Source organism: Oncorhynchus gorbuscha, linkage group LG03 (assembly GCF_021184085.1).
Source record: "Oncorhynchus gorbuscha isolate QuinsamMale2020 ecotype Even-year linkage group LG03, OgorEven_v1.0, whole genome shotgun sequence".
Taxonomy (NCBI): Eukaryota; Metazoa; Chordata; class Actinopteri; order Salmoniformes; family Salmonidae; genus Oncorhynchus; species Oncorhynchus gorbuscha.
In genome coordinates this window covers 38,430,244-38,454,156 of record NC_060175.1, presented here as the reverse complement: position 1 = coordinate 38,454,156, position 23,913 = coordinate 38,430,244, and the positions used below count along the sequence as shown (strand labels likewise).

General features: G+C 46.5%; 2 protein-coding genes across 5 annotated transcripts in view; one reads left to right on the top strand and one right to left on the bottom strand.

Annotated features, from left to right (window-relative positions):
* LOC124031352 (calmodulin-binding transcription activator 1-like) overlaps nt 1-9,026 on the bottom strand; it is a 152,903-nt gene extending 143,877 nt beyond the window's left edge. For all 4 annotated transcript variants that reach the window (XM_046342464.1, XM_046342463.1, XM_046342465.1 and 1 more), the window contains exon 1: nt 8,967-9,026. In XM_046342464.1, the coding sequence (XP_046198420.1) occupies nt 8,967-8,991 (25 nt within the window). In that variant the 5' untranslated portion in view covers nt 8,992-9,026. The remainder of the gene's footprint in view (nt 1-8,966) is intronic.
* Nucleotides 9,027-10,503: 1,477 nt separating this feature from the next.
* LOC124020142 (dnaJ homolog subfamily C member 11-like) lies at nt 10,504-23,307 on the top strand. Its single transcript, XM_046335501.1, has 16 exons — nt 10,504-10,608; nt 13,214-13,343; nt 13,458-13,531; nt 14,744-14,845; nt 14,978-15,106; nt 15,250-15,372; nt 15,494-15,567; nt 15,656-15,845; nt 17,884-17,969; nt 18,306-18,422; nt 18,675-18,830; nt 20,322-20,391; nt 22,285-22,342; nt 22,632-22,774; nt 22,859-22,988; nt 23,154-23,307. The coding sequence occupies exons 1-16, from the start codon at nt 10,534-10,536 to the stop codon at nt 23,177-23,179; spliced, it is 1,683 nt and encodes a 560-aa protein (XP_046191457.1). The 5' UTR covers nt 10,504-10,533; the 3' UTR covers nt 23,180-23,307.
* Nucleotides 23,308-23,913: the final 606 nt, after the last annotated feature.

Below are 23,913 nucleotides of genomic sequence, written 5' to 3'. Positions count from 1 at the left end.
GTCAACTTGGGCCAGCATCTCTGTGGAACACTTTCAACACCTTGTACTCCATGCCGGACAAATTGAGGCTATTCTGAGGGTTAAAGGGGAGGTGCAACTCAATATTAGGAACGTTTTCCCAATGTTTTGCACACCCAGTGTATACTGCAGTAGCATCCTCGCTTTACATAAGTCAGATAGTAGAGCTACAAGACATCGCTAGTGGCTGTCAGGCATCCAAGGATAAGCCTGCCTGGTGTGTGTGTGTGTGTGTGTGTGTGTGTGTGTGTGTGTGTGTGTGTGTGTGTGTGTGTGTGTGTGTGTGTGTGTGTGTGTGTGTGTGTGTGTGTGTGTGTGTGTGTGTGTGTGTGTGTGTGTGTGTGTGTGTGTGTGTGTGTGTGTGTGTGTGTAGCGAGGCGGTGGTACTCCATGTTTATGTGCCTGTGGGCTCCTCCTCTCTGATCTGCTGGAGTTTCTCTACGCAACGGAACTCTCAACCCACGGCCTCCATAAAGCCTGAAGCTATGTATGCTACATATGTTTGTGAGTGTGTCTGTCTGCATTTATGTTTGTCCCCTTCTATGTGTGTGTGTTGTGTCTGTGTGTTTGTCTGTCTGCCTGTCCTACAATTAGGCTTCTAATTGATGTATCCTGAATAAGTACACAAAAGATAGAAATATATAATGTCCTTTTTTTGTCTATTATTGGGTGTTATTCTACAGACTGCTAATTATTGTAGTGAGCTCTGTCCCTAAATAAGACCACATTTGGTTGGTCCAGACCAGGCCAAATCTGAAACAATCATAGAGTTTGGACATCACAGTACAGCACAGTAGAGCAAAGTGCAGTAGAGTACAGTAAAGTAGATGTGTTCAGTTAACCACTTAAGAATTCAGAAACAAACACTAACTAATTGGTAGGTCTACCACTATTTGTTACTTCTGTGAACTTTTATGCATTTTTCCTCCTCATGAGTGAGAGGAATTAGAAAATATCTGAAAGATATGTGGGTTTTTGGTAACAGAATCACAAGACAACATATCTTAAACTTACAGCAGGCAAATTATTTCTCCAAAACGAAATATAAGTGTTGATATTAGTTGTCAGGGGTCTTTACTTCAACATTGTGTTTTTATGTATTTCTAATACATTAGATATATATACAAAAGTATGTAGATATCCCTTCAAATCAAATAATCAAATTGTATTTGCCATATGCGCCAAATATAACCTTACCGTGAAATGCTTACCTACAAGGCCTTAACCAACAATCCAGTTCAAGAAATAGAGTTAATAAAATATTGACTAAATAAACTAAAGTAAAAATAAACTAAAAAGTAGCAAAATAAAATAAAAATAACAGGGCTATACACAGGGGGTACAGCTACCAGGTAAATATGTGCGGGGGTACAGGTTAGTCGAGATCAATCAATGTCAGTGAAAACACTTTCCAGTTGGTCCGGGCATGCTCTGAGTACTTGTCCTGGTAATCCGTCTGCCGGGCCTTTTGAATGAGTTATTTCTTATAAGCGTCCGGATTAGTCTCCTGCTCCTTGAAAGCGGCAGCTCTAGCCTTTAGCTCGGTGTGGATGTTGCCTGTAATCCATGGATTCTGGTTGGGTCACTGTGGGGACAACGTCGTTGATGCACTTATTGACGAGGCCGGTGACTGAGGTGGTATACAGCTTATCATGAGGTACTCTGCATCATGCGAGCAATAAGTTGAGACTTCTTTAAAATTAGACATCGCGCATCAGCTGTTATTGGCAAATAGACACACACCAACACCCCTCGTCTTACCAGATGTAGTTGTTCTGTCCTGCCGATGCACGGAAAACCGAGCTAAGTGTATATTATCCTTGTCGTCGTTCAGCCACAACTTGGTGAAACATAGGATGCTACAGTTTTTAATGGCCCGTTGGTGGGATAGTCTCGAACGGAGATCATCCAGTTTAATCTCCAGTGATTGCACTTTTTAAAATGTATTATTATTTTATTTTTTACCCCATTTTCTCCTCAATTTCGTGGTATCCAATTGTTGTAGTAGCTACTATCTTGTCTCATCGCTACAACTCCCGTACGGGCTCGGGAGAGACGAAGGTTGAAAGTCATGCGTCCTTCGATACACAACCCAACCAGCCGTACTGCGCATCCAACCCGGAAGCCAGCCGCACCAATGTGTCGGAGGAAACACCGTGCACCTGGCAACCTTGGTTAGCGCGCACTGTGCCCGGCCCGTCAAAAGGAGTCGCTGGTGCGCGATGAGACAAGGACATCCCTAATGACCAAGCCCTCCCTAACCCGGACGACACTAGGCCAATTGTGCGTCGCCCCACGGACCTCCCGGTCGCGGCCGGTTACGACAGAGCCTGGGCACGAACCCAGGGACTCTGATGGCACAGCTGGCTGCACAACAGAGCCCTTAACCACTGCGCCACCCGGGAGGCCGCAGTGATTGCACTTTGGCCATTAGAACGGATGGTAGAGGAGGGTTATCCACTTGCCGACATATTCTCGCAAAGCACACAGATCTCCTCCCCCTTATTTGCATATTTTTTAAACTCAAATGACTGGGATTTGGGCCTGGATGAATCCCGGAACATATTCCAGTCTGTGCTAAAAAAACAGTCCTGTAGCGTAGCATCTACATCATCTGACCACTTCCGTATTGAGCGAGTCACTGGTACTTCCTGCTTTAGCTTTTGCTTGTAAGCAGGAATCAGGAGAATACAGTATAATTATGGTCAGATGTGCCAAATGGAAGGTGGGGGAGAGCTTTGTATGTGTCTCTGTGTGTGGAGTAAATGTGGTCTAGAGTTCATTTTTTTTGGTTGCATGTAACATGCTGGTAAAAATGAGGTAAAACAGATTTAAGTTTGCCTGCATTAAAGTCTCTGATTACTAGGAGCGCTGCTTCTGGATGAGCATTTTCTTGTTTGCTTTATGCCCTTATAGAGCTTGTTGAGTGCTGTTTTAGTGCCAGCATCGGTTTTGGGTGGTAAATAAGACGGCTACGAAAAATATAGATGAAAACTCTCTTGGTAGATAGCGTGGTATACAGCTTTTCATGAGGTACTCTCTCTCATGCAAGCAATAAATTGAGACTTCCTTAATATTAAGACATCGCGCACCAGCTGTTATTGACAAATAGATACACACCACCACCCCTCGTCTTACCAGATGTAGTTGTTCTGTCCTGCCAATGCACGGAAAACCGAGCTAAGTGTATATTATCTGTATCGTCGTTCAGCCACGACTAAGTGAAACAGGATGCTACATGTCCGGTTGGTAGGATAGTCTTGAACGGAGATCATCCAGTTTATTCTCCAGTAATTGCACGTTGGCCATTAGAAAGGATGGTAGAGGCAGGTTACCCACTTACCGACGAATTCTCACAAGGCACCCTGATCTCCGCCCCCTGTATTTGCATATTTTATTCATGCGAATGAAGGGGATTTGGGCCTGGTCTCGGAGAAGCAGTATATCCTTTGCGTCAGACTCATTAAAGGAAAAATCTTCATCCAGTTTGAGGTGAGTAATCACTGTTCTGATATACAGAATCTCTTTTCGGTCATAAGAGACGGTAGCAGCAACATTATGTTCAAAATAAGTCACAAACAATGCGAAAAACACACAAAATAGCACAGTTGGTTAGGAGCTTGTAAAACGGCAACCATCCCCTGGCACCATTATTAAGTTAGTGGATTCTTCTATTTCAGCCACAGCTGTTGCTGACAGGCGTATAAAATCAAGCACATAGCCATGTAAACTCCATAGACAAACATTGGCAGTAGAATTACTCAGTGAATTTCAATGTGGCACCGCCATAGGATGCCACCTTTCCAACAAGTAAGTTTGTCAAATTTCTGCCCTGTTAGAGCTGCCCCGGTCAACTGTAAGTGCTGTTATTCTGAAGTGGAAACGTTCAGGAGCAACAACATCTCAGCCGCAAAGTGGTAGGCCACAGAAGCTCACAGAATGGGACCACCAAGTGCTGAAGACCATAACGCATAAACATTGTCTGTCCTCGGTTGCAACACTCACTACTTAGTTCTAAACTGCCTCTGGAAGCAACATCAGCCCAAGAACTGTTCGTCGGCAGCTTCATGAAATGGGTTTCCATGGCCAAGCAGCCGCACACAAAACAAAGTTTACCATTCGCAATATCAAGCATCGGCTGGAGTGGTTTAAAGCTTGCCGCCATTGGACTCTAAAGCAGTGGAAATGCCTTCTCTGGAGTGATGAATCACGATTCCCCATCTTGCAGTCCGACGAACTAATCTGGGTTTGGCGGAGGACAGGAGAACGCTACCTGCCTGAATGCATAGTGCCAACTGTAAAGTTTGGCGGTGGAGGAATAATGGTATTTGAATATGTCTTTGTTTTAGTATGGTCAGGGCGTGAGTTGGGTGGGTTGTCGATGTTAGTTTTTTCTATGTTTTGGGATTTCTGTGTTTGGCCTGGTATGGTTCTCAATCAGAGGCAGCTGTTTATCGTTGTCCCTGATTGAGAACCATATTTAGGTAGCCTGGTTTCACTTTTGAGTTGTGGGTGATTATTTTTCATGTTAGTGTTTGTTACTACACGGGACCGTTTCGTTTGTTTCACTTGGTTATTTTGTATTTGTGTAGTGTTCAGTTTGTCTTATTAAAATGGACACATACCACGCTGCAAATTGGTCCGACGTTTCTTACTCCTCATCAGAGGAAGACGACGAACGTTACAGAACCACCCACCACCAAAGGACCAAGCAGCGTGGTTACGTGCAGCGGATGAAAGCTCAGGACTCCTGGACATGGGAGGAGATTCTGGACGGAAAGGGACCCTGGGCACAGGCTGGAGAATATCGCCGCCCCAAGGCTGAGCTGGAGGCAGCGAAAGCCGAGAGGCGGTGGTATGAGGAGGCAGCACGGCAGCACGGCTGGAAGCCCGAGAGGCAGCCCCAAAAATGTATTGGGGGAGGCACACGGGGAGTGTGGCGAAGTCAGGTAGGAGACCTGTGCCAACTCCCCGTGCTTACTGTGGAGAGAGAGGGACCGGGCAGGCACCGTGTTATGCCGTGAGGCGCACGGTGTCCCCGGTCCGCAGGCATAGCCCGGTGCGATACATAGCAGCAACTCGTATCGGCCGGGCTAGAGTGGGCATCAAGCCAGGTGCTATGAAGCCGGCTCAGCGCATCTGGTTTCCAATGTGTCTCCTCGGGCCGGGGTACATGGCACCAGCCTTACGCATGGTGTCCCCGGTTCGCCAGCACAGCCCAGTGCGGGCTATTCCACCTCGCCGCACTAGCCTGGCTACTGGGAGCCTTCAACCAGGTAAGGTTGGGCAGGCTCGGTCCTCGAGAGCTCCAGTGCGCCTTCACGGTCCGGGCTATCCGGTGCCACCTCCACGCACCAGCCCTCCGGTGGCAGCCCACCGCACCAGGCTGTCTCTCCGTCTCCTTCCTACAGGTGCTCCCGCCTGCTCAGCACTGCCAGAGTCTCCCGCCTGCTCAGCACTGCCAGAGTCTTCCTCCTGCCCAGTGCTGCTAGAGTATCCCGTCTGTCCTGAGTCTGGTGCTGCCGGAATCTCCCATCCGTCCGGTGCTGCCGGAAACTCCCGTCCATTCGGGACCCGTGGATTGGGTCCCGACGTCGGCGGCGAGGGTCACCGCGTTAAAGAGGCCACGGAGGCGGGTAAATAGGCGGAGAAGGACTATGGTGCAGTGGGGTCCGCGTCCCGCGCCAGAGCCACCACCGCAGACAGACACCCACCGAGACCCTCCCCTATAGGTTTAGGTTTTGCGGCCGGAGTCCGCACCTTTGGGGGGGGGGGGGGGGTACTGTCACATTCTGACCTTAGTTCTTTTATTTTGTCTTTGTTTTAGTATGGTCAGGGCGTGAGTTGGGTGGGTTGTCTATGTTAGCTTTTCTTTGTTTTGGGATTTCTGTGTTTGGCCTGGTATGGTCCTCAATCAGAGGCAGCTGTTTATTGTTGTCCCTGATTGAGAACCGTATTTAGGTAGTCTGGTTTCACTTTTGAGTTGTGGGTGATTATTTTCCGTGTTAGTGTTTGTTACCACACGGGACCGTTTCGTTTGTTTCACTTTGTTATTTTGTATTTGTGTAGTGTTCAATTTGTCTTATTAAAATGGACACATACCACGCTGCAAATTGGTCCGACCTCTCTTACTCCTCATCAGAGGAAGATGACAAACGTTACACTGGGGCTGTTTTTCATGGTTCGGGCTAGGCCCCTTAGTTCTAGTGAAGGGAAATCTTAACGCTACAGCATACAATGACATTCTAAACAATTCTGTGCTTCCAATTTTGTGGCAACAGTTTGGGAAGGCCCTTTCCTGTTTCAGCATGACAATGCCTCCATGCAAAAAGCAAGGTCCATTCACAAATGATTTGTCAAGAGTGGTGTGGAAGAACTTGACTGGCCTGCACAGAGCCCTGACCTCAACCCCATCAAACACCTTTGCGATGAATTGGAGCCAGGCCTAATTGCATCAGTGCCCGACCTCACTAATGCTCTTGTGGCTGAATGGAATCAAGTCTCCGCAGCAATGTTCCAACATCTAGTGGAAAGCCTTCCCAGAAAAGTGGAGGCTGTTATAGCAACAGAGGGGGGACCACCTCCATATTAATGCCCATGATTTTGGAATGAGATGGTCGACGAGCAGATGTCCAAATTACTTTTGGTCATGTAGTGAACCTTTTAAAGACTTTTTCTGGTACATGTTGTTTACATTGTTTTATTTGTATTATCTTTTACCAGATCTAATGTGTTATATTGTGTTAACATTTCTACAAACATCAAAGTGTTTCCTTTCAAATGGTATCAAGAATATGCATATCCTTGCTTCAGGTCCTGAGCTAAATTGAAAAAAAGGGTCAGCTCCTTAAGAGTCTAAGACCCCTTTTCCATCTGTTTGACCAGAAATCAAAGCCTTTGCTTAGTCCTAATCATTAGAATGGAAAATGGTTGAAAAATGTATATGCCTTAATTTCTCAAAAAACATAGACTCTTAGCTTTGATTTGACACCCAATTTGACATGCTCCTATAAACTTCACATGTTGGTGCTGATGGGTCCTTTTAAATGCCAGTAAGCAATATCACATCATCATATAAAGCAAGGTGTCTTATCAACATCAGCTAAATTTAAATCAGCCAAAAATGGCATTGTCTCTTCCTAATGCAATGTGGACATTCCTCAATGGTAGGCTAAAATTGGGAATTTAGAATTTTGTTATTTGTTATAGAACCCTGTTATAATGTATGATGATGTCATATTATTGAGTCTGTCTTTAAATTCACTATAATTTCTTAAATAACATCAATGTAAAGGATAAGACATGTTCAAACATGCAAATGATTTTGTTCTCTAATTCAAATGGACTTGGATCTATTCCTACAGGCATCAGTAATGAGGCAGAGTTGAGTGGTACTGAAGATCACAGCTTACAGTGTAGGGTGAGAGACAGATACTATGACCAACAAAAGACACTGAGTATACCAAACATTAGGAACACCTTCCTAATATTGAGTTGCACCCCCCCCCCCTTTTGCCCCCATTCTTGATACACACAGGAAACTGTTGAGTGTGAAAATCCCCAACAGCATTGCAGTTCTTGACACAAACAAGTGCACCTGGCACCTACTACCATACCCCGTTCGTAGGCACTTCCATTTTCTGTCTTGCCCATTCACCCTCTGAATGGCGCACGCACACAATCCATGTCTCAATTGTCTAAAGGGTTAAATATCCTTATTTAACCTGTCTTCTCCCCCCTCATCTACAGTGATTAATGTGGATTTAGCAAGCGACATCAATAAGGGATCAGAGCTTTGACCTGGATTTACCTGGTCAGTCTATTTCATGGAAAGAGCAGGTGTTCCTTATGTTTTGTACACTCCGTGTATATCCCCAGGATATACAATGATGCTGAAGCTAGATCAAAAATGGCTTCATTGGCACACATTGCTCCCACCCACACACAAGTATGCAAGTATGCTGCATGCACAAACACACAATGCTTATCTTTCTTTCGTGACACACTAACTATGAATAGTAGCAAGAAAGATGTTGACAACAACAAAGTGCCCTCTGTTGTTGTGTATCTCATTCACACCAGGGAGTGAAGTCTACCCTCAGGGAAATCCTCAACAGAAATAAAGACTTGGCCCACTGGTCACAGATGTCAATCAGTTCTAAGTCTAGTTTTGATTGACATTTGGTTGAGTTATCAACTGTCCCGAATTCAACAGTGAAGAGAAAAATGTCACCATGTCATTGGATTTAGGTGAGTGTGTTTTTAAATTATCTGGAATCAATGTATTGTTTTCTTATAATACTGGCATACGCTCTTCAGACCGCCTTGCAGTATGTTCCGCGTAGAATCATCATCAATCAACTCTCCGTCGTCTACAGCGTGTAAAAAACAACATCACATTGTGGCTGACCGCACAGACTGCGGGGTTGCGTGCGTGCGTGAGGAGGAATCGCACTACAGAAGATACACGGACGATTTCGTGCTTTACCAGCGTGTGTGTGTGTGGGATGCCTGAGCTGAGAAAGCATCTGAATTCCTCCAGCGTGAAGCTCTCACAACCACTCAGATCCTGTTACGCTCAGCCGCGTAAACCTGCTACCCAGGGGAGACGCTGACACGCAAAGCAACGAAGAAAACAACATTCTCACGTACTGTATCTAAACAAACACACTCGTTTGCATTATATCCCCATATTTTCAAACCTGCTCTCGGTAACCGTTTGTCATCGAGCTGAAGTATGTGGCTGCCTGTAGCCTATCTCAGCATCGCTTCAGTGTCCGTGTTTTCAGGACAGGACAGGACTGGGAGAGAGCGAGAGATGAAAAAGGGGAAAGCTCCTCCATCTCTCTATTCCTCCATCCCCTTACCTGAACCCAACGTCTTATGTCGCTCTCCCTTTTTTCGAGGTCAACAACAACTACAGAATCATCACCTTATTTCTCTCTTACCTTCCGGCTTGTTTTCGGCAGCCATTTCCCCTCCGCGCGCCTCATCCCTCCTCCTCCACCTCCTCCTCGCGACCTGGGGGGGGGGACCACGCGCGTGCACGGCGAGGACAACTCAAGGAGGGGGGCGGGGCGCAATGGGCGAGCCCGCTCAACACAGCTACTCTATTGGTTAGAAGCGTGATGATTGACAGCGGGGCTCCTCGGTGATGCCTCGTGAACTCGCAGAATCCATATTGCTCTGAGTCCATCATACCAGTTTTGTATCTAGCTAACTTTGTCTCCGCCCCCAATCGCCCTCTCTCTCTCTCTCTCTCTCTCTCTCTCTCTCTCTCTCTCTCTCTCTCTCTCTCTCTCTCTCTCTCTCTCTCTCTCTCTCAGCCACAGAGGCGATGTGAGGAGACACAACCAAATTCCGCCATCAGTACACATCTGCCAAAGCTCTCTGATAGCCAACTGACTATGATTGCAGGTCGTTGTTGTAAATGGGTTCACAATGACTTACAAGGCCAACTCAAACATAAGTATTTATGTAAACAACACGCAGTTTCTTCCTTTTTAGTGGTCTAGGTCTAGTCTGGATACCAGTATTTTTAGATAACATTCCACTCCTTGCCTCTCCTGTCATTTGGGAAATAGATGAAAAGAGATGGAAACCAGGCTCGTCCAGGCCTATTTCACTAAAACTGATTCTATTCAGGAAATAAAGTGAAATTCAATTAATTAATTAATTTTCATTATTTACAGAGACACATGATTGCTTCATTCTAATTCCAAGCCCAGGTCGATAGCAAGGGCCTAATCGGTCTTTAACCTTGCATCTCTCTCAGGTTTTTCTGTGAGATGGTTGTATTAGCCTATGACCTATCAAGCAATCAGGAGCCAATTCATGAATAAATAACCTGTTCAATTAAAAAACAGATTAATGAACATACATCATTGTTTTGGTTCATGTAAGCCTACAAGGGTAATTGGTTTAAATATTTCCACGCCAGGGGCCAGAGCTGAATTGCAAGGCCTAAACTGTCATCATTAATGGCAGCCGTTACTGGTAATGATCACCCATGCCCTGCAGCACTCACTGCCATCAAACACAGTGCGGCAACGCGACCTTTAAACGTTGCGTAAAGGTGTGTCATAGAATCATAAAGGAAAATTAGAAATATAAAACGTTCCCACAAGGCAACCACTAAATGCAAATCACGGATGGAACAGGAAGAAGCCTGGCTCAAACTAATAGCTTAAGTAACCCTATCTAGGTAGAGCTATTGTGCCCTCTTTCTATGTAAATGCCTCTGTCAAAGGATTTATGGCATTTGATGTAGTGCTTTTTGTCACATAGTAAACTCAAGCCTGCCCTGTCAGTCCCTTTCTATCACTACATAGGCTACGTTAGAAGTTTCAGGACCATGGACAGCACACACTTTCACCTTGATATACTGTTTTCAATGACAGGATGTCTGCAGCCCGCCTGGCCACACAGCGGCGCTAGTGCAGACACGAACAGACCAATGAGCACACAGAACACTGGTATGGGAGGGTAAGGAGGAGGGGCCGAACCAGCGCAAAAATGGCGGCGTCCTTAGACGATGAATTACAGTTGGATAACCAAGACTATTATTCTCTTCTCAACGTCAGGAAAGAGGTAAGGTGTTTGTGTATTTACATCATGTGCTCGTTTAAACCTTTTATCCCACTGTATCGGTAATGTTCAACACGGATTCGATTGGGCATCGCGTTCGGCGAGACAGTTGATGACATTCGCCCAGTCGGTCCATCACTCCCATCACATCGACTCGAGGGATGCTGCAAGACAGACATAGCTTTCAGACGTAGCTACCTGTCAATATTGTTTCTTGAGACGACAACAAAGGCGGTAGCGGAATAATATTATTAGTTAACTGTTTTGTAAGCTGAATTGATAAGATGTGACACTCGCTGTTAGGAGCCTAGATTTCCATTGCGATTAACGTTACGGCATTTAGCTAGACAGTGTAAACAGGGCCAACGGGCATTGGCTTTCGTTTACTCATTTGTCACTGCTGGTGATACATGGTTCTTCGGAGGTGTGTATGTCCCCTGGTGCACGGATAAATAACCTGTCGTTTCTTTTCTGTATATAGTTTTAATGTCCCATGCAGTGAAATGCCTTTCTTGCAAACTCAAACCCCAACGTTGCAATAATCAATAACAATGTATTACTATAAAAAACACATGAGAAATAAGAATAAGAAATATGAAATAGACATTAAAGTAAGTAAGCATACTATATACAGGAAATATTTTTAAAATCTGATCCAATATCATATGTACATGTGCAGGGATACTGGAGTGATGGAGGTAGATATGTATAGGGGTAAGGTGACAGGGATACTAGAGTGATGGAGGTAGATATGTATAGGGGTAAGGTGACAGGGATACTGGAGTGATGGAGGTAGATATGTATAGGGGTAAGGTGACAGGGATACTAGAGTGATAGAGGTAGATATATATAGGGGTAAGGTGACAGGGATACTAGAGTGATGGAGGTAGATATGTATAGGGGTAAGGTGACAGGGATACTAGAGTGATAGAGGTAGATATGTATAGGGTAAGGTGACAGGGATACTGGAGTGATGGAGGTAGATATGTATAGGGGTAAGGTGACAGGGATACTAGAGTGATGGAGGTAGATATGTATAGGGGTAAGGTGACAGGGATACTAGAGTGATAGAGGTAGATATATATAGGGGTAAGGTGACAGGGATACTAGAGTGATGGAGGTAGATATGTATAGGGTAAGGTGACAGGGATACTAGAGTGATGGAGGTAGATATGTATAGGGTAAGGTGACAGGGATACTAGAGTGATGGAGGTAGATATGTATAGGGGTAAGGTGACAGGGATACTAGAGTGATGGAGGTAGATATGTATAGGGGTAAGGTGACAGGGATACTAGAGTGATGGAGGTAGATATGTATAGAGGTAAGGTGACAGGGATACTAGAGTGATGGAGGTAGATATGTATAGGGTAAGGTGACAGGGATACTAGAGTGATAGAGGTAGATATGTATAGGGTAAGGTGACAGGGATACTAGAGTGATGGAGGTAGATATGTATAGGGTAAGGTGACAGGGATACTAGAGTGATAGAGGTAGATATGTATAGGGTAAGGTGACAGGGATACTAGAGTGATGGAGGTAGATATGTATAGGGGTAAGGTGACAGGGATACTAGAGTGATGGAGGTAGATATGTATAGGGGTAAGGTGACAGGGATACTAGAGTGATGGAGGTAGATATGTATAGGGGTAAGGTGACAGGGATACTAGAGTGATGGAGGTAGATATGTATAGGGGTAAGGTGACAGGGATACTAGAGTGATGGAGGTAGTTATGTATAGAGGTAAGGAGACAGGGATACTGGAGTGATGGAGGTAGTTATGTATAGAGGTAAGGTGACAGGGATACTGGAGTGATGGAGGTAGATATGTATAGAGGTAAGGAGACAGGGATACTGGAGTGATGGAGGTAGATATGTATAGGGGTAAGGTGACAGGGATACTAGAGTGATGGAGGTAGATATGTATAGGGGTAAGGTGACAGGGATACTAGAGTGATGGAGGTAGATATGTATAGGGGTAAGGTGACAGGGATACTAGAGTGATGGAGGTAGATATGTATAGGGGTAAGGTGACAGGGATACTGGAGTGATGGAGGTAGTTATGTATAGAGGTAAGGTGACAGGGATACTAGAGTGATGGAGGTAGATATGTATAGGGGTAAGGTGACAGGGATACTGGAGTGATGGAGGTAGTTATGTATAGAGGTAAGGAGACCAGGAAACAGAATATACGATAAACAGAGAAGCAGCAGCTTGTATGTGAGTGGGTGTGGGGGTGTGTAGAGTCAGTTTAAATGTATGTGCATATTATGTGTGAGTGAACAAATTATGGAGTGTTTTGGAATGACAGTGTGTGCATTGAGACAGTGCAGAGATTGAAATGAAAGGTCAATAAATATACAGGTAAACTCCGATAGTCCATGTTGCTATTTTGTTAGCTATTTATCAGTGATATTGCTTGGCAATAAAAGCTGTTCAAGAGCCTATTGGTGTCTTACTTGATGCACCGGTACCTCTTGCCATGCGGCAGCAGAGTAAATAGTCTATGGCTTGGGTGGTGGGAGTATGTATGCACTACGCTATGTCTGCAGAAATCTATATTGTAATCTTTTTCTCTCTGTCCCCTCTCTACCTCCCCCCCCTCCCCAGGCCACTCAGGATGAGCTGAAGGCTTCCTATAGGAGGTTGTGTATGCTCTACCACCCAGACAAACACAGAGACCCAGAGCTGAAGAGCCAGGCAGAGCAGCTATTTAACCAGGTGCACCAGGCCTATGAAGGTAAGCAGTGCGTTCCCTGTCACTGATTCTTCTTGACAAGCTGCTTGTCGTTTAATTGGACTGTTAAATGAGAGTATAAACCTCTCATTTTTTCACTCCCTTGTCTCTGTCCAGTGTTGAGTGATCCTCAGTCCAGGGCCATCTATGACATATTTGGGAAGAAAGGCCTGGAGGTGGAGGGCTGGGAGGTATGTTCAGCACATGTGTGTGTCGGGGTTTCTGTTAGCTGGTAATATTTTGTATTTTGGTATTTTATTAGGATCCCCATTAGCTGTTGTGAAAGCAGCAGCTACTCCTCCTGGGGTCCACACAAAACATGAAACATAATACAGAACATTAATAGACAAGAATACACCAAGGGACAGAACTACATCAATTTTAAAGAAGGCACACATAGTCTACATATCAATACATATATACAAACAATCTAAGTCAAATAGGGGAGAGGCGTTATGCCTTGAGGGGTTGCTTTATATGTTTTCTGGAACTAGGTTTGCTGTTCATTTGAGCAATATGAGATAGACGGAAGTTCCATGCAATAATGGCTTATATAATACTGTACGCTTTCTTGAATTTGTTCTGCATTTGGGGACTGTGAAAAGACCCCTGGTGGCATGTTTGGTGTGGTAAGTGTGTGTGTCAGAGCTGAGTGTAAGTTGACTATGCAAACAATTTGGGATTTTCAATACATTTTATGTTTCTTCTAAAAAGAAGCCGGCTTTTGTCGGAACGAACATTCGGAAGTAGTCTACTGCCGTGTACGCATTGCTGCAAAACTATAATGTGAAGAAATCATACTTTGATCAACGTTTTAAGATAAACGTTGCATCAGCCTCAATGCTTTTTAAAGTTATTTTGATGTACTGGTTGTATGAATTTGGGATTTGTCATTCCACAACTGTCCCAGAGTCTGTTGGGAATAGGCTATTTATTTCTCCCACAGAACAACAAGCCGACCCATAGAATAGGTCAACGTTTCTACTAAGGGGGATAGTAGATTGACGTAGGCAAGTGCTTTTGCTGATCCTTTTTCCTTTCATCTTGTTGGCTGAGGAAAAGTAAATGTGGACAGTTATTCTAACATCTTCAAAGTGTGCATCAGAATTCAGTAAGAAGGACACACACCATTGCATCCTCCGAGTTGCATGTTCTGTTAAGAGGAATTACCATAATCTAAATGTGATCTCTGTCATTCTGAGCACCGGGGACGGAGGCCATAACCAGGTTACACACCCAATGCATATGGGTCAAAATGTCCGCTAAACTCAAATGCTGTCCGTCAAATGTCCGGTGCCACATTTGAAGTACACAAACATTACTACTTAAGTAGTAATGCCACAATAGTAACTGAGATGATAACTGAGGAGCGTGTGTGCGTGCATCTGTTCATGTGTGTGGAGATTGTGGAGAGGAAGAGGACCCCAGTAGAGATCCGTGAGGAGTATGAGCGGCTGCAGCGAGAGAGAGAGGATAGGAGGCTACAGCAGAGGACCAACCCCAAGGTACATACACACGCTTCTTCCCTGAGCTTCTTACAGAAATATCCACGGCAGGGTGATATCTACAGACTTTCTCCGTGTGAAGTTTACTATCAGAACACTATGTTTTGTGTTCTCATGTGTCTGTGTGTTCAGGGTACCATTAGCGTGGGAGTAGATGCCACAGACCTGTTTGATCGCTATGATGAGGACTTTGAGGAGATGCCAGGAGGAGGATTCCCTCACATCGAGATCAACAGGATGCACATCTCCCAGTCTATTGAGGTACACACACCCGTACACGTGGTCCGATTCCTTGTTGGTCACACACAGACACACACACACTAGCTAAAAAGGTCCATTGTGATACATTAACGTGTGTTATGCTTATGTGTTTCCCATGTGTTTACCTGTGTATGTGGGTGTAGGCTCCGTTGACTAACTCTGACACTGCAATGCTGTCTGGCTCTCTCTCCACACACAACGGCAACGGAGGAGGCAACATCAACATGACTGTCCGCCGTGTCACCTCTGCTAAGGGCTGGGGAGAGGTCCACACACACACACACATTTTATCTCCCTTGTTTCTGAGAGAACACAGGAAGGATATTGACTGACGTGTCTGTGTTTCACTCTCTGTCTGCTTGTGATTTTCTCTTTGTATGTGTGTAGTTGGAGTTTGGTGCAGGGGACATACTGGGACCTCTGTTTGGGATGAAGGTGTTCCGTAACCTGACTCCACGATGGTGAGTGGCCAATCGAGCGGAGAGGATATGGCCCTCTTTACACTACAACAATTGTAATGCTAGTCATCTCCCTCTCTCTGTTTGTTAGTTTCCTGACGGCTCAGTGTGGTATGCAGTTCTCTCCCCGTGGTGTGCGTCCCAGCTGTTCTTTAATGACAGCTCGTCACCTTGACCAGAACACGATGGGTTACCTGCAGTGGCGATGGGGACCCCACAGCTCTATGACCACTAGTGTGGTCCGAGACACCAAGACCAGCCACTTCACCCTGGCACTGCAGGTACACCACACACACACACACACACACACACACACACACACACACACACACACACACACACACACACACACACACACACACACACACACACACACACACACACACACACACACACAGTAGCACACACACATGAGCATGCAGACACACACACACACAAGTGCACAGACACACACACACACACACACACACACCTGTGCAATTGGGAATATGTTGAGGTGGGTTTAAGGTCTGGTAGGATGACCAACTATGTTCTTCTGTGCCCTCACACCTCACCTTATTTCCTCCCCCTCTAGCTGAGTGTCCCTCACACCTCACCTTGTTTACTCTCCCCCTCTAGCTGGGTGTCCCTCACACCTCACCTTGTTTGCTCTCCCCCTCTAGCTGGGTGTCCCTCATACCTCACCTTATTTCCTCCCCCTCTAGCTGAGTGTCCCTCACACCTCACCTTATTTCCTCCCCCTCTAGCTGAGTGTCCCTCACACCTCACCTTGTTTAATCTCCCCCTCTAGCTGGGTGTCCCTCACATCTCACCTTGTTTGCTCCCCCCCTCTAGCTGGGTGTCCCTCACACCTCACCTTGTTTGCTCTCCCCCTCTAGCTGGGTGTCCCTCATACCTCACCTTATTTCCTCCCCCTCTAGCTGAGTGTCCCTCACACCTCACCTTGTTTCCTCTCCCCCTCTAGCTGGGTGTCCCTCACACCTCACCTTGTTTGCTCTCCCCCTCTAGCTGGGTGTCCCTCATACCTCACCTTGTTTCCTCTCCCCCTCTAGCTGGGTGTCCCTCACATCTCACCTTGTTTGCTCTCCCCCTCTAGCTGAGTGTCCCTCACACCTCACCTTGTTTGCTCTCCCCCTCTAGCTGGGTGTCCCTCATACCTCACCTTATTTCCTCCCCCTCTAGCTGAGTGTCCCTCACACCTCACCTTGTTTACTCTCCCCCTCTAGCTGGGTGTCCCTCATACCTCACCTTATTTCCTCCCCCTCTAGCTGAGTGTCCCTCACACCTCACCTTGTTTACTCTCCCCCTCTAGCTGGGTGTCCCTCACACCTCACCTTGTTTGCTCTCCCCCTCTAGCTGGGTGTCCCTCATACCTCACCTTGTTTCCTCTCCCCCTCTAGCTGGGTGTCCCTCACATCTCACCTTGTTTGCTCTCCCCCTCTAGCTGGGTGTCCCTCACATCTCACCTTGTTTGCTCTCCCCCTCTAGCTGGGTGTCCCTCACACCTCACCTTGTTTCCTCTCCCCCTCTAGCTGGGTGTCCCTCACACCTCACCTTGTTTGCTCTCCCCCTCTAGCTGGGTGTCCCTCACACCTCACCTTATTTCCTCCCCCTCTAGCTGAGTGTCCCTCACACCTCACCTTGTTTGCTCTCCCCCTCTAGCTGGGTGTCCCTCACACCTCACCTTGTTTGCTCTCCCCCTCTAGCTTGGTGTCCCTCACACCTCACCTTGTTTACTCTCCCCCTCTAGCTGGGTGTCCCTCATACCTCACCTTATTTCCTCCCCTCTAGCTGAGTGTCCCTCACACCTCACCTTGTTTCCTCTCCCCCTCTAGCTGGGTGTCCCTCACACCTCACCTTGTTTGCTCTCCCCCTCTAGCTGAGTGTCCCTCACACCTCACCTTGTTTCCTCTCCCCCTCTAGCTGGGTGTCCCTCACACCTCACCTTGTTTGCTCTCCCCCTCTAGCTGGGTGTCCCTCACACCTCACCTTGTTTCCTCTCCCCCTCTAGCTGGGTGTCCCTCACACCTCACCTTGTTTCCTCTCCCCCTCTAGCTGGGTGTCCCTCACACCTCACCTTGTTTCCTCTCCCCCTCTGGCTGGGTGTCCCTCACACCTCACCTTGTTTGCTCTCCCCCTCTAGCTGGGTGTCCCTCATACCTCACCTTGTTTCCTCTCCCCCTCTAGCTGGGTGTCCCTCACACCTCACCTTGTTTCCTCTCCCCCTCTAGCTGGGTGTACCTCACACCTCACCTTGTTTCCTCTCCCCCTCTAGCTGGGTGTCCCTCACACCTCACCTTGTTTCCTCTCCCCCTCTAGCTGGGTGTACCTCACTCCTATCTGATGATGAGTTACCAGTACAAGTTCCAGGATGAGGACCAGACCAAGGTCAAGGGATCGATCAAGTACGTACACACCCTATTATACAACTCAGTTTATACACTGCCACCCAATCCCCCCCTTCCACAGAATATGTAAATGTTGGACTATAAATTGTGCCTTCCTTTATTATACTTATGGTAAAATGTTTATTCTATTCTACTGAGCCATTTACTTTCTGTTCATATTCTTGTCTTTTATTATTTATTATTGTTGTTACATTGTGGAGAATAATAACCATTTGGTTGGATGATGTATACCATGCGTATCCCGTACTAATAAAACGTGAAACTACATGTGGATAGGTAAGGTGGGAGTTTGGCCCTTATTGGTGTTGTGGTGTGTGTGTTTATGTGTGTCAGGACTGGTTGGTTTGGTACAGTGGTGGAGTATGGAGCAGAGAGGAAGATCAGTCGGCACAGTGTCCTGGCTGCTACTGTCAGTGTCGGAGTGCCACAGGGAGTCACCCTCAAAATCAGGTATTACAACACAAATACAGTCTGTGTAATCCAGTGTGTATGTGCAACATGTAATACAGTTTAGAACAGTGTATGTGCTGTGTGTGTGTGCGTTTGTGCATGCATGTGTGTGTGCATGAGTGGCATGTCTATCTGTGTTTTGGCTACTAAATATTTAGCTCAGGGGGTTCAGGTTTACCCCAAAATCAGGTGATAGTATTATAACTTTTCATAGTACAGTATGTACTGTAACTTGTTTCCTTCTCTCCCTAGGTTGGCTCGTGCCAATCAGACCTATCTATTCCCAGTCCACCTGACAGACCAGCTGCTGCCCAGTGCTGTGTTCTACGCCACTGTGGGGCCTCTACTAGTCTACATGGCCATACACAGACTGGTCATTATACCATACACATGCTCCCAGAAACAACAGTGAGCTTCTCTCTCTCTCTCTCTCTCTCTCTCTCTCTCTCTCTCACTCACTCACTCACTCACTCACTCACTCACTCACTCACTCACTCACTCACTCACTCACTCACTCACTCACTCACTCACTCACTCACTCACTCACTCACTCACTCACTCACTCACTCACTCACTCACTCACTCACTCACTCACACACACACACACACACACACACACACACACACACACACACACACACACACACACACACACACACACACACACACACACACACACACACACACACACACACACACACACACACACACACACACACACACACACACACACACACACACACACACACACACACGCTCTCTGCAAATTTACTTGGCAGTAGTTATTAGACCCAGGAAAACTCTCACATCTTGTTCTGTCTGTCTCTGTCTGTCTGTCTGTCTGTCTGTCTGTCTGTCTGTCTGTCTGTCTGTCTGTCTGTCTGTCTGTCTGTCTGTCTGTCTGTCTGTCTGTCTGTCTGTCTGTCTGTCTGTCTGTCTGTCTGTCTGTCTGTCCCTGTCTGTCTGTCTGTCCTTGTCTGTCCCTGCCTGTCTCTGTCTGTCCCTGTCTGTCCTTGTCTGTCTGTCTCTGTTTGTCCCTGCCTGTCTCTGTCTGTCCCTGTCTGTCCTTGTCTGTCCCTGCCTGTCTGTCTCTGCCTCTGTCTGTCCTTGTCTGTCTGTCCCTGCCTGTCTCTGCCTGTCTCTGTCCCTGCCTGTCTATGTCCATCCCTGTCTGTCCCTGTCAGTCTCTGTCTGTCCCTGCCTGTCTCTGTCTATTCATGTCTTTCTCTGTCTGTCCGTGTGTCTGTGTCTCTGTCTTTCACTGTCTGTCTGCATGGCTGTCCCTACCTGTCTCTGTCTCACCCTGTCTGTCCCTGCCTGTCCCTGTCTGTCCCTACCTGTCTCTCTCACCCTGTCTGTCCCTGTCTGTCCTTGTTTGTCTGTTTCTCTCTTTCTCTGTCTGTGTCTGTCTGCCTGTCCCTGCCTGTCTATGTCCATCCCTGTCTGTCCCTGTCAGTCTCTGTCTGTCCCTGCCTGTCTCTGTCTATTCATGTCTTTCTCTGTCTGTCCGTGTATCTGTGTCTCTTGTCTTTCACTGTCTGTCTGCATGGCTGTCCCTACCTGTCTCTGTCTCACCCTGTCTGTCCCTGCCTTTCTCTGTCTGTTCCTGTCTGTCCCTACCTGTCTTTCTCACCCTGTCTGTCCCTGTCTGTCCTTGTTTGTCTGTTCCTGTCTTTCTTTCTCTGTCTGTCTGTCTGTCTGTCTCTGTCTGTCCCTGTTTGTACCTGTCTGTCTGTCTACCTGTCCCTGTCTCATTGTCTGTCCCTATCTGTCCCTGCCTGTCCCTATCTGTCCCTGCCTGTCCCGGTATGTCTCGGCCTGTCCCTGCCTGTCCCTGTCTGTCCCGGTATGTCTCGGCCTGTCCCTGTTTGACCCTTTCTGTCCTTGTCTGTCCAACAGAGATCTGGAGCTACAGAGGAAGAGCTCAGAAGTAGACATGGTCAAGAAGAAACAAGAGGCGGAGTCAGCCGTGAGGAACATCCATACATACTACACACAAATCAAATCAAATTGTATTTGGCGCATTTGACTAATACAATAGGTGTAGACCTGACAATGAAATGCTAACTGACGAGCCCCTAACCAGCTTTAAAAAAAATACGGATAAGAATAAGAAATAAAAAGTAACAAGTAATTAAAGAGCATCAGTAAAATCATAATAGCGAGACTGTGTACAGGGGGGTACCGGTACTGTTAGTTGAGGTAATATAGGTAGAGTTATTAAAGTGACTATGATAACAACAGAGAGTAACAGTGGTGCAAAAAGAGGGGGCAATACAAAAACATGTTGTACCTTTATTTAACCAGGCAAGTCAGATAAGAACACATTCTTATTTACAATGACGGCCTAGGAACAGTGGGTTAACTGCCTTGTTATGGGGCACAACTACAGATTTTTACCTTGTCCGCTCGGGGATTTGATCTTGCAACCTTTCAGTTACTAGTCCAACGCTCTAACCACTAGGCTACCTGCCGCCCCAATTAGTCAGGGTAGCCATTTGATTAACTGTTCAAGAGTCTTATGGCTAGGGGATAGAAGCTGTTAAGACACCTTTTTGACCTAGACATGACGCTACGGTACCGCTTGCCGTGGGGTAGCAGAGGGAACAGTCTATGACTAGGGTGGCTGGAGTCTTTGACTGTTAGGGCCTTCCTCTGACACTGCCTGGTATAGAGGTCCTGGATGGCAGGAAGGGGCCACTGTGTTGAGGATCAGCGTGGCGGATGTGTTGGTACCTACCCTTACTACCTGGGGGCGTCCCGTCAGGAAGTCCAGGATCCATTTGCCAGTTGATCAGCGCATGCTCGCAGTACACATCCTGGTATTTCGTCTGGCCCTGCGGCCTTGTGAATTTTGACCTGTTCTAAGAACTTACTCACATCGGTTACGGAGAACGTAATCACAGTCTTCAAGAACAGCTTGTGCTCTCATGCATGTTTCAGTGTTATTTGCCTCGAAACGAGCATAGAAATAGTTTAGTTCGTCTGGTAGGCTTGTGTCACTGGGCAGCTCTCAGCTGTGCTTCCCTTTGAAGTATGTAATGGTTTGCAAGCCCTGCCACAGTCAGAACCGGTGTAGTACGATTCGATCTTAGTCCTGTATTGACGCTTCGCCTTTTTAATGGTTCGTCGGAGGGCATAGCGGGATTTCTTATAAGCTTCCGGGTTAGAGTCCAGCTCCTTGAAGCGGCAGCTCGAGCCTTTAGCTCAGTGCGGATGTTGCCTGTAATCCATGGATTCTGGTTGGGGTATGTTCGTACGGTCACTGTGGGGACGACGTAATCGATGCCCTTATTGATGAAGCCAGTGATTGATGTGGTGTACGCCTCAATGTCATTGGAGGAATCCCGGAACATATTCCAGTCTGTGCTGGTAATACAGTCCTGTACTTTAGCATCTGCTTCATCTGACCACTTTTTTATAGACCGAGTCACTGGTGCTTCGTGCTTTAGTTTTTGCTTGTAAGCAGGAATCAGGAGGATAGAATTATGGTCAGATTTGCCAAATGGAGGTCGAGGGAGAGCTTTGTATGTGTCTCTGTGTGTGGAATAAAGGTTGTTCAGAGTTTTTTAAATCATGTAGTTACACATTTAACATGCTGATAGAAATTTGGTAAACCAAATTTAAGTTTTCCTGCATTAAAGTCCTGGCTACTAGGAGCACCGCCTCTGGGTGAGCGTTTTCTTGTTTGCTAATGGCGGAATACAGCTCATTCAATGCTGTCTTACTGCCAGCCTCTGACTGTGGTGGTACGTAAACAACAGACACACAGCATATTTACTTTATGTTCATTGATGATCATTGAGATCATTGTATGTTCAACCCTTTTCTCTTTCTTTCTTTCTTTGTTTCTCCCTGACAGATTCTGCTGATGCAGGAGTCTGTGAGGAGAATCATCGAGGGAGAGGAGTCTAAGATGGGTGAGTAAGCACACTCACACGTATGCACGCCCACAAACGCTCTTGACCTATGTCTTGACTCAACACTGTTTAATATATAATAATAATATAATATATGCCATTTAGCAGACGCTTTTATCCAAAGCGACTTACAGTCATGTGTGCATACATTCTATGTATGGGTGGTCCCGGGGATCAACCCACTACCCTGGCGTTTGCTCTATGAGCTACAGAAGGACCAGACCTGTGCGTTGTCTTTTCAATAATTCTGACTCAGCTGTGTGTGTGTGTGTCCCTCCTCTTGTTCCAGGTCTGATCATCCTGAATGCGTGGTATGGAAAGTTTGTGACAGACAACAGCACGCACCAAGAGAGAGCTCAGGTTATAGATGTTACTGTCCCTCTGCAGTGTCTGGTCAAGGACTCCAAACTCATACTCACAGAGGCATCAAAGGTAAGGGTGTGGGTGGAGGGTGGAATTTTATATGACCTGTGTGTGTGTAACCAGCGCCCCCCGTCTCTCCTTATATATATAAAGGCGGGGTTGCCAGGTTTCTATGACCCGTGTGTAGGAGAGGATAAGAGTCTGAAGCTGCTGTATCAGTTCAGGGGGGTGATGCACCAAGTCCTCTCAGCAGACACTGAGGCTCTACGGATACCCAAGCAGTGTAAGTATACAACCACAACACAACCACTGTATAACCACTATTCTACTCTAACCACAACCATATCATAACCTGTTTACAACCAAAAATGCTCAACTCCATTACATTGAAATTGCAGATTAATTACAAAAGTACTACACTAAGCTAAATATTCCCTGTATTTCTCAGCTCACAGAATCGATGCTGAGGCGTAGGAACCCTCTGTTATGGGAGCAACAAGGGGCAAGTGGAGACAGACAGAGACAGACAGACAGACGGACAGACGGGCAGACGGGCAGACGGGCAGGCGGACAGGCGGACAGACGGACAGACAGACAGACAGACGGACGGACGGACGGACGGAGGACGGACGGAGGACGGACGGACGGACGGAGACAGACAGACAGACAGACAGACACGACAGACAGACAGACAGACAGACAGACGGACGACACAGACAGACAGACAGACAGACAGACAGACAGACAGACAGACAGACAGACAGACGTCGAGAGTCAAACAAAGGGAATAGAAATTCTCTCTCTTTCCCCATCACATTTATGAATTCAGACATGAGTTCCTCTTCTCTCTCCGCTCTCAAAACCCACTAGATTCCTCTCTTTTAGCCATTGTAGTTTCCACTGTGTGTGTGTCTGTATGTGTGCGTGTGTGCGTGTAAAATGTGCTGAAATCTCCCTCACTCCTCATCTCCCCAGAAAGGTGCAATATGACTCACGGTGTACATATCAGTGAAGTCTGCTACAGTTAATATTGTATAACTAATGTACCACTGTACTATACTAGTTGTACTCATGTTTTACACTACTAACTCATGCGTTACGGTTAGAACAGAACTATGCATGAAAATGTGTTCATCAGTACCACTATACTGACACCCAGCACTACACTTGAAGGCAAAAAAAATATTGTTTTGTCAATAATTGATGTA